Source organism: Ischnura elegans, chromosome 1 (genome assembly GCF_921293095.1).
Source record: "Ischnura elegans chromosome 1, ioIscEleg1.1, whole genome shotgun sequence".
Classification (NCBI taxonomy): Eukaryota; Metazoa; Arthropoda; class Insecta; order Odonata; family Coenagrionidae; genus Ischnura; species Ischnura elegans.
The window spans coordinates 72,308,632-72,321,666 of record NC_060246.1 but is presented as its reverse complement, the minus strand read 5'-3'; the positions used below and the strand labels follow the sequence as shown (position 1 = coordinate 72,321,666).

Here is a 13,035-nt window from a genome sequence, read left to right as displayed (position 1 = left end):
ACACAAAGATTTATAGTTACAACAAGGCTACTAATATTCAAAATGTCCAAACAGGACAATTTCGGAAGAAACAATCGTAGCATAAGGGCATTCAAACAAGACGAGGCGGACTGGAAACTTTAGGCTACGCAAACTGCGTATATCACATTGCTGCGCCTTCGCCCCTTCGCTTTGAAGGCAATGACGTCACATGCAAGATCGGACGTGTTCTTCCCGTGCTCCTTCACTCATTGCCTCGTAGCTTGAAATACGGAGGGGAGGGAGCGCACTCCTTCCCCTCCGTATTTCGTTGCTTGCTTCGAAGACGGAGGGATCGCGCTCCTTCCCCTCGACCTCTCCTTCCGCGCTCTTCACTTATAAGCATTTCTGATTTCTTCCATCCACAATTTAGTCCAACAATGAACACACTCGTTCGAATTTTTTAAAGCGCAGGTTTTGATACCAATATAATTTTCAGTTGCAATAATCCTCATATTATTGTCTGAAGATGATTTTTGGAAAATCAGGTCCTCAGCGTAATGGAAATTACTCGGCAAGACAGATATTGGCTATTAACCAGGTATGTCCTTCAAAACTACGCATTTCTCTATGTTTAACAAGGGATTACTATATGCAGTATAAATGCCGCGGGATGCCCACTCGTGGCAGTAAATTTAGCGCGCCCTCCGGAGCGAAAAACCCTGCGCTATCTTCCATGTTCACCTCTGGGGTACCGACGTGACGGCGCGATGCTTACAAGAAAAGCAAACAGGAGCATTTTAAAAATACGTCACTAAGGGAGAAACTCCCCTGCCTGCCGCTTGTTTTTTACCTAGGGTTTCAGATGACTGACTCACACTGGAAACCAAGGCCACTCAGTTCCCCTTTGACTTTCGACTGGTGAAGGGGAGGGGGGGAAGATAAGAAGTTTGTGTAAGAGACGCACCCTCATTTTCGGCTGTAATTTCTGGGAAAAAAGGTGCGCCTCTTACACGCGCTTATACCGTAATTTGATGTATGACATGGTATTTGGGAAATTATGCCATGATGCATAGGGTATTCATGTTAACAGGGGGTGGATAGCTTATACATTGGCAGTGCCTTCAAATGACACTGAAGTATTGATTGATTTAAATTGCTAGAATTTGTGGGTACATATATAAATATTATTGTAATTGCTATACCACACAACCTTGTTTTTAAAAAGGATTTCTGAGTTGTCAATACTTAACTGAAACACTTGAAAGCTTTGAATCTTTTGGATTCACAAGTGCCTTTATGTACTTTGTAAGAAACTACTGTTGTTAGACTATAATTGTTTATTTTAATCCTTAGTACAAGGTAGTAAGAGGTTATCTGTTGAGTAATTCTGAAACAACATGTGTTGACATGGAAATTAGATTTTTTTGACTGAATATTTTGTGCCATCCTCTGCCAGTTGATAGTTAAACAATCATCACCTGCATGACCATCCCTATTCTTGCAGTACTATTCAAAATTTAGGTTGTACATGATCATCAGAATCTGAAATGTTGTGCCATACCTTCTGCAATTTCATTAACTCATTGGCATTTTGTCATTTTCTTTTAGGGAATGATGAATTTGAAGACTTAGATGAAATAATAGCACGATATGTTAATCCAATGGCTGCCCATGCCCGAGATGTTCTTTCATTCAGGTATTACCGTGAGACTGATGGAGGGAATAGAGAAAAAGCAGAGGAATATCTGAAAGATGAAAAAAGGAAAAACATGTCCAAAATCCACTATCTTATATCTGCCTCAAAAGTGAGTTAAGAAAAAAATACTTCATTTGTTTTTTCAATTGTACACAAAATTATTTAATTTGTTTTTTTTTTAACATTATTGATTCAATGTCAATAACAACTTCCTTTATTTTCAATGCCAACTGTATGCGTTGTATGTACACATTAGAACACCAATCTCTAATCATTGGTAGTGAGCATTGTAAGTTGCAGATGGTAAACCATTTCACATGGTGGCAATCAGTTTGGAAAGGGAGTGACCCTTTGGTGGGTCACACCTTACTCTGGTCACCCTGCATAGGTTATCATCCATAGATGGGACACATCGTGTTTTTGTTCTCTTAAGCTCTCATTTCTCTGAACGACAACAAATACAAATTGAAAAGAAAAATTTATTTTGATATTACTTTGTATTTGAGCTGGAAGTTTCATGGATAACTTCTGTTTGAATTGTAGGTGGTTTGAAAGTTTGAAGTATTTAACTTTAACCTCTTATAATTTTCAGGAATACCCTGGAAAGTTCCTGCTCTCATATCTACCTCGTGTTAAGGTGCGGCATGAATATGTCACAGTAACTCCTGAAGGATTTAGGTTACGTCAACAGATATTTGACTCCCTGGGATCACTCTTCCGTTGGTTTAAGGAGCATTTCCGGGATCCAATACCTGGCACGCCTAGCACTCCAAGAGGTGGAACAACTGTGGGCGGTGGTTCAACTGGCCGTCCCACTCCATACATGAATACTCCAAACATTTCCATTGCCAGTAAGTACATAAATGTTAGTTTTATATATTTTTTCAGTCATTAAAGATTAAGTATTTTGGAGGCACGTGGAATGGCTTATGTTGCAGTTTGTGAATGTAGGAAGGAGTACAGCACTGTATGTCCTATGATTATGTTCAAATGAAAAAAATATGTATATGCCTATTTTGGCATAATCTAAATCTAAAATAATATAAACTCTAATTCATAATAATAAAATATAAACTCTAATTCATAATAATAAAATAAAATAAACTCTAATTCAATGTAATAGTACAATAATAGGACTAATTTAAACACTAAAATTAGCAATTATTTAACAGCTAATACATTAAAAAAGTCACCTTTTACTTTATTGATATTTTTTTAGCAGCAAGTTCCAATGTTTTTTTCCATTAATTAAAAAAATGAAGAAAGTTGTAATTGGATATTTTTTGTATGATGCCATATCAAAGGCCGGCACTTTTTTTTGCCAAATTTGTTGATGATCTCCTTCATACTCACGGAAGCCTAAGTCAGCCTCTCTATCATTACTTTTCACAATATACAAAGGGACATTAATGGAAAGATGATTCTTTGTTCAAATTATTAGAAGATTTATAATACTACAATTCTCAGAAAAGATGAGAAGATAAACAAACCTTGGGGCAGATGTCTGTGTATCTCCAAAAAAATTTACTAATATGGCTTTCTGATATGTTGTGCTTGCTTGAAGTATTCTTGCATCCATTAACTGAATAAGAGTTCAATAATGTGAGCCTCTGTTGCATCAAATGCACGTGAATGCCCATTTCTGCATGCAGAATGCCCATTTCTGCAGGGCATTGGTGGGTGATGAAACTTGTGTAAAACACTTTTGGTCATTATGCACCCACATCTTTGAATTCAGGTCTCCTAAAACCATAGAATGGCCTATATATTAGGCACAACCTTCATTCTTCTTGAAATAATATGATCTCATGTTATTGTTCTGCCAGTCATTGAAGCTTGTCATGTGACTACTGCGTCTCACAGGTATCACCAAAATGCCGGGGAAAAGACACAAGCTCATCTCATTTATAGGAAACACCACACATTTTAATGTCTTCTCATGTATGATGTGATTATCTTGTAAGGGCCTGACATCAAATTATATTGTATCAAAGCCCAGGATTAAGAAGTTATAACAATATATACCCCTTGTGGTCATATTAGTTCGAACACACCCCACTCTATGTAATCTCTAGTTACTGTAGTTTAAGCTCTTTGATATTTATAGTTTTGGTCCCAAAACAGAGGTTCCACTGTAGTTTTCCTTTTAATTCTACCTAATAAATTGTGATAATTATCTTCCTCATTGTTGATAAAAAAATTTATAACGCTAAATATTTGTGCATTTATTTTTTCCCTAAGATTCTAAATGCTATCATGTAATTTCATTTAAAACCTTTGTCCGAAATAATTACATTTCAAGAAAATTGTTACCATTTATGCACCCATGAACCACATCTTTGCTCTAATTTTATATGATAATATTGAGTTTTTAAAATATTAATAATATAATCACTTGTTTTCAGACATGAACCCTGAAACAATTCAAAGGGTGGCACAAAATCTACCTAGTCATATGTTGCACACTTTGTCTCAGGCAGCCAGCCATACACCTCACTACCCTCACACCCCTGGAGGTGGAACAGCTGGCTACAGCAGTGCATATGGTACCTATGCAAATACTGTAAGTAATCAACTGTTTAAGTATTATTCATTTCTATTTTGACTTAGGCCTTTCTGTTGGATCCCTTTAGTTAAGTTATTGTCATTTTCAATTTAAAGGCTCCTTCCAAAGATCTAAAAAAATCTGTCCTGTTTTTGGGGAGTCGACTCATTATGAGTAGCAATTTTTAGGGAAATGATACAGCGGACTCTCATTAATATGCGCATCATTATTACAAAAAAATTGTTAAAATGTAAAGTCATTGCTCCATTGAAGGGGTGTCCTAATATATGGTCAAACAAATAACGTTAAGGAATTGTTTTGTGTAAATGATTGCAAGCCTAAGTCGTAATTCAAACAGTTATGAAAAAAGTATTAGTACAAAGTTTAATGCATGTGCAAAGACCATCCCAAAAGCCTCCTGCGATACAAATGAGGAAGTTTTGCTGTGGAAGAAATTGTTTTAAAAACAGGATACTAAGTACACCCATGTCTCGTATAGCGCAATTTCGATTAGCGCAATTTCGATATAGCGCAAATTCGTTCCTCGGGAAAACATTGCAACGCAGTGTAGCCTAATCAAAAATCTTAAACGCTCTCGTGATAAAACGTGAACTTGCGCTAAGTACACACGAAATTTCTATCATTTTACGCACATTAATATTATTGCTAGCCTCAAATCTTCTTTTTTGTTTATATATTAATCGAAATTCATTGCTGTGCAATGGCCAAAAGTATTACTCGTCATTGGGTCCAGATAGCCGGCCTACCGAAGTATTTTATCTCGTCTCCTTAACAGAATGATAATAAATAATTTAGATTGTTAATTAAGCGTGGGGCTAGTGGAAATGATTTTTTTCTCAGCAATACGGTTTGAGACGTATTTTTGCCGTCATAGGTTATCGGGCGATTGACTTCCAGGAAGAGGGTCTACGCTGAAGCCTTCAAGGTCATCGGTATTCAAGGGGGAGAAATGGAGCGGTGGACGAGTGGCGCATGAATAGCATCAACACATAAAAGGGTCCGCTATAGAGTCTCAAACACAATGGCTTCGTTCCCTCCCCGCAGTCGTAGGCCTTCTGCGTCTCAGGAATACAGTTAAGCAGTGGAAGGTGATATAGATAGAGCCATACAGAGTAAAAACCAAGAGAATATAGCAAAAAATAGGAATGCGTGTAGAAAAATCAAGCATTTATCAAGAAAAACTATAAACCTAGAAGAGGAATTGAAAGAGGTCAATTGCTTTGAATATGGAGAGCGTCAAAGCGATATTGCGCGCAAGTTTAAACACACGAAGCCTTCTGAATAAAGACGAAGTTAAAACATCAGTGACCTCAGCCGCGCACCAACTTCAACCAAGCGGTCTACACATACGGAAAGTTCATAGTGAATCAGTACAAAAAGACGAGAGTGGTAATCGCTCCGAGACATTTAGTGAAAGTTCCGGTTGGTTCCAGAATTTAAATGGCAAGCAAGTGTTTTCAGTGCGGCGATATCAGGTGAATCTGCAAGTGTTGATAGCGCAGCCACCACAACATTTTCTGATGAACTCCAAGCTGTGATTGAAAGTGGCTCCTTTCCCCCTCAACCAGTTTTTAGTGTTGACGAGACGATATTGTTTTGGAAAAGAATGCAATCTCGTTCATTCATTTTCAGGGAAGGAAAACCTGGGTCAGGTTTCAAGGCATTTAAAGACTTTCACGTAGCTGCTAATGACTCGGAGGACTTCAAATTAAAATGATTTATCATTCATTAACATTAGCTAGCTATGAAATGGCATTCAAAGTAGCATTTTCCTGTCATTTCGATGAGCGAAAAAAGGGCCTAGGTGACACAATAGTTGTTTTAGACAAGTTTGAAAAATCGTCACCTGCCGGCAACGCATTGCGATCCCCTGAGATAGCAGATGTTAGCCCACCCGCACGACAGGAGGGAATTTCAAAAGCACGTAAGAATTTTTTTTAACGTGAATAAAAGTCTTTGAATGTGTGCATACTATCTTTAGAGATGTTTTAAACTATAAACATTTATATAAATAATGTTTTCTAAGGCTTTTTATGGGAATATAGATGTTTTAGAGGAAATTCAATACCCAAGACCTATGCTACCAGGAACGCATCCCTATCTTCCCAATGTTAAAACGCTCTCGTATAACGCAAATTCGTATAGCGCAAAGACCCCTAGGAATGCATCCCTTGCGCTATACGAGACATGGGTGTAATAGATTTTAAACTATTTTTAACACTTTTCATAATCAAAAAAACTTCTTTTGTTGAAGAAATATTTTGTAAATTCATGGTTTTCATTTTGTTTTTACATGAAGAAATATTTTGTTTTTTTATATTTTGTTTTCTTATATGAAGGAAAGTAATTGTGTTTATATATTTGGGGGGGGGGGGGGGATTTTATGAGAAAAAGTACACGTATTCATAGGATCCATTGAACAGGCAGGAATTATTAATTGGGCTGCCAGTTATTTAGTGATTGTTAGAGACCTTAAGTACGATGTTACAAAACATAACTTTAAGTTAAATCTACTCATGTCCCGAACGTGTGTAAGCATCAATTTGAAAATGATTTTTAAATGGGGAGGCAAGCTGTAAATTATAGTGCTGGCCTGGAAGTGGATGAATTTGGATGAGCAAGATGAGGATATTTACCCGACTTAAGTTTAACAGTCTTTATGTGTAAATAATGGCATTATATAAAAGCTTCCATATACTCTTACATTTTAAGTGAATCATCATGAAATAGCTGGTCAGTGCAAAATTTCCTAGTATGGTTGCTCATTATATTGTGGTTTTGCTGTAAATAAGATAAATGCATGACCCTGTCTCTTGAAGACAGTGGTTTAGCGGTGAAACACTGGTCACGAGCCTTTTTTTACCTTTTGTGAGAACAACTCACTACTGTTCTTTTAGAGAAATATTTGGACAATTAATCATTCAATTAAAAAGATATTACTTTGAATTGGCTGAGGATAGTAATGAATGGGAATTTTAATATGGGTGACATCAGTATTTTGATGTGCAGGTTGGTGATGTCTACCCGGAGTGTGAAAAAATTGATCCTTGAAGGAAAACACATCACTATAACATTTAGAAAAATTATTGCTATTTTTCTATATCTGTAATATAAGGTCTATTTTTGTTAAATCCTTCATTAAATTTGTGTTGCCTTTTTTTATTTTTTACTTAATAAGATAGATAAAACATGTAGTCACTAGGATAGCATTAAGAAAGGAGAACCCCCATAAAAGTGAGAGAGTGTTGTTATGTTTAATCATCAATTAGAACTCTTCATTGTTTTGTGTTTCATGCTGCAATGATAAAAAAGTGGCTCATAGAATGTCTTTCCATTATTTTTTAGCCGTATACACCCTCTGGTCAAACTCCATTCATGACTCCATATCAGACTCCTCATGGGAGCTCTCAGACGCCTCGTTATGGCCAGCAAACACCAAGTCACCATGCAGTCATAGGAGGTGGGCTGACTCCCAACAGTTCTGGTACACCCTTCCTTCATCCAGGAGCAGTCACTCCGGGACACCGCACTCCATCGCATCGTACTCCTCATCATCATGGGATGCATCAGACTCCATCATATGTCAGCCAGCCAGCCACACCTCAGCCCAGGTACTAAATGTGTCATCTCTCCTCTTTGTATTGAGTGCAATGAAAGTATGTAAAGGCCGTTTTCCACGGTATACAGAATTGCGCCATCTGACGTACGTGCGAAGGCGCAATCAAAATTGCGTCGTGTAAAGCGGTGAATTGCTAGATCATATTCGAGAATGCGTGGATGCGAGACGGCAAAATAGCCCCTGTTCTAATTTCGTTCATGCATTCGTGCAATTCCACGCCATTTTAGAAATTAATGCAGCTCTAACCTGCGCAATTCCGTGCCCCGTGTAAAACTGCCTTAAGAGTCACTGCCATAATTTGGTCAAAGCCCGGTAATTATCCCAGAAGTCTATGGATGCAATCTTTCCTGTGCTAGGATTGGTGAAAAACTGCATTTTTGTGGAAAATTTAACGCATTCATTCTTCATAATTTGAGAGCAAAATATCTAGATATCTATTAACATATTTAGCATTATTATTTTGTATTGTTGATTTCGATTTTTCATTAGATCGCAGCCAATCTCGTCAGAGCCCACTGACTGGAGGAAAGCAGCTGAGGCATGGGCAAGGTTGAAGCAGAGAGAAGGAGGCTGGGCCAATACTATTTCACCAAGTGGGTCTGTCACACCACGTCAGGATGCAAATCGCTCCACTCCAAGATCTACCAGGTGGGTGCCGTTGAAATTTATAAAAAATCACTCTTTTGGCCATAACTTTTCCGTAATATATGAGGGCAATCCAGGTTTGTCCAATTGTTCAGAGTGATGTCATTATGTGTTCTGGATCATGGTGTTTTCTAGGTGGAAACCTTTATTTTTTTATAGAAATTTTACAATATTCTTCCTAATATTTTACCCCTTTTTTGCTCAAAATAATAAAAACCCCTTTTTTGCTCAAAATCCGTATTTGGTAATTGATAGGTGGGACTGTGTTGGAGAATGAAAAGGGTTATCTCAGTCCGTTCAAATGAATTGATGGATTTTAACTTTTGGCATTACATTTATGTGACCACAATTTAGCTGGAATAGTAATATATTTCATTGATTTTACTGCCAAAAATATTGTAATTCGATAAAGTATAATATGCCTAAATGCAATAATGTGGATATGTATTTGTATTAAAATTTGATCATGCTTCTCTCTAGTATTTTTATTAGATATGTGCGAATAGTATCCGCGAATACTCGAATACCTCGAATACCAGAAAGTATTTGATATTCGAGATCTCAAATAATTATGCTAAAAGTACGATCTCGAATACTTAGAATTTTGTGCCATACACTGTCGCAAGCACGTCGTTGGTAGTTGACTTGGAAAAATGTAGAGTACTAGTCATTTAGTGCATGCAGTGCCGTTTTAGGCAAGTTGACAAACTAAATCAAATTCACGGATTAGATCAGTGAAAAGAGTTTGACATGGGGAACTGAAAATGATCGAGTGAAAAAATCTGAAAATCCCCGGTTTTCCCCCACCAGGAGAACCTCAGAGCCCTGAGATAGTAACTACGTAGCACAATTCCCAAAATCCGCTACCCCCTCCATCCATCAGCCCTCGGCCCCTCCTCCAATGCTTTCCTCCTCTCCGAAATCAAACAAAAGGCCCCAGCTCACACGGGGTTCGTATTACGAAGATCATAAATCAAAAGCTTCTAAAGAAAATATCAAGTTAAAGGTGAATAATAGAATCGTGTTTCACCCTTCCTTCTTTCTCCCCCACTGACCTTTATCTGCCTACCTGCTTCGAAGTTCCCCATTTCTGAACTGGTCAGCTGCTGCATGAGTCATCTATTAGCCCAAAAGTTGTCTAACAATGACTTTCGGCAATTGATATTACACCTTTATCGGATTGAAATATTAGTAATGTGTGCGTAATTTAAAGAAGAATAAGACCAAATGCGACATATTTCTGACATCATTTAAGCATTTTACGTAAGGAAATAAATGTCAAAATACGATGGAGACTTAGCGTTCTGGCGAAACTCGTTATTCTCGCCGCCGAGTTTCTCCAAAGTTGATGCCCAATTTTTTTCGAAAAACATACTGTAGAACCTCAGATGAGAAAATGATTTTTATTAGTAATTGTATTATATTCAGTAAAAATATTAAAATAAGTATTAAAATCTAAATAGCATTCTTTTGATTGTATGTACCCAGAATAATTACTTCAATTTATAGCAGGCAATTGAAAATGCATTTGGATCCGAAAATATCCGAAGATCTGACATGTAAAATCAAGTATCCAATCCGGATCCATGCCCGAAAAAAACCCTGAATCCGGCCATCCCTATTTTTAAGCACTTGTGGTTGGCAAACCAACTTGGTTGGGAACTACTGATTTAGACAAAAGGAGAGGTGTACAATGTTATTTTGTCATCAATTTTTAATTCAAGTAGTGTTCAAATCTGATGGACATACCTAATTTTTATCCTTTTGTGAATGCATATATTTCCAACTTGGTCCATTATAATCTTAACAGAAATTAAGCACTTCCAATGAAATAAATAACGGTCATTTATGTCACAAATCTAATGGGGAAAATGTTTTCTGTTACTTTTTCACGTTATTCATCAAAATTCTTGTAAATTTCAGTGGTGGAAGCACTCCACGTTACGAAGATGGAAGGAAAACTCCACGAGGCTCCAGTAGACCGGGCATGCCTCTCACACCATCAGCCATGGCAGGTTATCAATCTGTACCTGGGTCTCAGAAATCACCAAGGGGCAGTGCAACTCCTCGATCAACACCTGGTGGGAGGGAAAGTGCAAGATCCACACCCCACACAAATACCAGCCCTCGCTCAATGGTTGAGAGTTCTATTGGAGGAGATGCCACACCCCTGTATGATGAAAATTAGATCAGATCTTTTGTGCTCAAGCTAATTCAATTTTCCTTTAATTGTTGAATTCTGCTGTGTCCTTTTCGTCTTCAGGTGGTACAGTTTTGATAATAATTATCTCTCTGCTCAAGGTGTATGGCACTTTGGTATGCTGTGGCACACATGCCTTTTTTTGTTGCTCAAAATTGAAAATGCACTCAATAGTTGAAGTTACTGACTGAAAGAAAATGTACTTTGAGATCCAAGACAGTTCCTAAAATGGATGTTTTCTCTGAAATCCCATCACTAGTGAAGACAATTTTGAGTGCCATTACCTGAGTTGCGTGAGAACTTCATTATGTGGGTTTACCATGCGTCAGTTTTTTTTGTATTTGGAAGGAATGAAAGTTGAATCTGATATTTGATTTTTTGATATGATCGTTGAATATTTATTGAAGTATATGATTTTTTCTGTCGCCTTCCATATTTTTCTCGTAGTGTGTTAAGCCATGGCATCATCTTAAATCAGCCACCTTGTCTTCCAGAAATTGATGGTACTTTTTTTTTACTATTCTGAGACCAGGGAAACAATCATCGGCCAATTACCGGCCTTGTAATTTAGATGCCATGCTTTTGCTTTAAAAAGCTTTCACTTCCATTGGAAATCTCTTGGATGCTTCTTAAACTTCGTCGAGATTTGAGGCCTTAGGGTCAACCATCAGGAATGGTCCTTACCAAACATTCAGCACAATTGATTTGTGTTACCTAATCCTTTATTCTCCATTAAAATTGAAAACCATTGTTTATAAGATGTATTTTACCCTTGCTGAAGGTTACATATAGTGTGCTTATAATGCTTGGTTAATTGTCCATATTTCCCTTGGTTCTTTTCCAAAATTTATTTGATGGAGAGATTTTAATTACTTTGAAAGATGCTAAGCTGTGCAATCATGGTAATGTTTTTATTTTTCCCAAAAATGCTGGATATTTTTTGTCTGCAGTATTCCAAAGAAACTTGGTTCACACAGTAAAATTTATATAGATATGGCATATTTTTTGTACAATTTATTGAACTGCTGCGGTGATTCAATGTTCATGGACTAATGCTTGACCCATTCCTTATGCAATAATGATCAAATGTATGTCATAAGAAGGGTTTAATCTCTATCCCCTAATGTAAGTGATTGGTTGTTTCCACCTATGAGTTGAATAAAATATCAAAAACCCTATGTTATAAAACCCAGTTAAATATAAGACGATAATGCTAGAAAAGTAGCCATAATATGTGGATCTGCATTTGAATATTTATTGTTGTTGGTATTGCTGTTTTTTTTCAATATTGGTGGATTAATTTCTTATGCCATGAAATCCTGTGCACGTTTATTTAATAAAATATTTTTGTGATGCTAAGTTGCAAATTTACTGAATGTTTTATTTCATAAGTTTGATGGCATTAAATTATTAGTGGTGTGAATGAGGGGTCAATTACCGTTACCAAATTTATCTGAATTAGTCCCTATGCATTTAAAAAAATTTTTTTTCAAAACTGAAACCTCAATATTAGGCAGAAGGGGCATATTTGGAGAAATTCAGTAATGAGAATTTGTCTCTCTTTGGGCTAAAATAGACACAGTAGATTCCTTTTAATTGGGACATATCGGGACGTGTGCACTTTGCCCCAATTAGGCTAACTATCCTGTATATGGGCATAAACAAACATTGAAATGATAGAAAGAAGACTAAAGAATGTTTATAATGCAACATAAGTTTATTAAATTATTAATTTGATTTATAAATCAGCGAGTTTAGTTAATTTATTATCATTTTTAAGAATTATAACAATTTAGTTAAAAATATTTTTACAGCCTCTGGCAATGCTGAATGAATGTCTTTTACTAAGTCCTATCCTGTTGCGGATAGTATAACAACAAGAGCTTTCAAAATAGAGCAAGAATAGGAACATTTGTGAAAAATAAGAGTAAATAAAAGGAGGAAAATATAAAAAAATAGTATTCTGAAAACAAAAAAATTTAATTTCGTTGCGAGTATAGAGTCTATATCGCTGACTCATGGCCCAATAAAGCAGCAAGCTGCCCCAATTAAGCGGAGAATACTCTGCGATATTCCTCCATTGGGTTCTATTCTTCAAGATCTGCCCCAAGTAACCGGTGGACCCATTAAACGGAATCTACTGTAATATCATTTCACGGGGAACTTCTGCAAATGAATCAGTGTGAAAGTTTGAAGGAATCTACGTTTGAAAAAAAAATGTATTCTGCTTTTCGATTTTTAGATTGAAATGCTGACTGAAATTAATATAGTAATGAGCAGGAGGATAAATTTTAGATTGTTTCTGGTATCATCGTATTCATCTTGCTGTTTATAATTCAACCTCAATA

General features: G+C 36.6%; 1 protein-coding gene across 1 annotated transcript in view; it reads left to right on the top strand.

Moving 5' to 3' along the window:
- The window catches only part of LOC124163324 (transcription elongation factor SPT6), a 56,941-nt gene extending 44,883 nt beyond the window's left edge, over positions 1–12,058 (top strand). Inside the window, exons 29-34 of the mRNA XM_046540149.1 lie at positions 1,570–1,766; positions 2,250–2,508; positions 4,063–4,220; positions 7,569–7,834; positions 8,332–8,490; positions 10,411–12,058. Coding sequence (XP_046396105.1) covers positions 1,570–1,766; positions 2,250–2,508; positions 4,063–4,220; positions 7,569–7,834; positions 8,332–8,490; positions 10,411–10,675 — 1,304 coding nt within the window. The 3' untranslated portion in view covers positions 10,676–12,058. The remainder of the gene's footprint in view (positions 1–1,569; positions 1,767–2,249; positions 2,509–4,062; positions 4,221–7,568; positions 7,835–8,331; positions 8,491–10,410) is intronic.
- Positions 12,059–13,035: the final 977 nt, after the last annotated feature.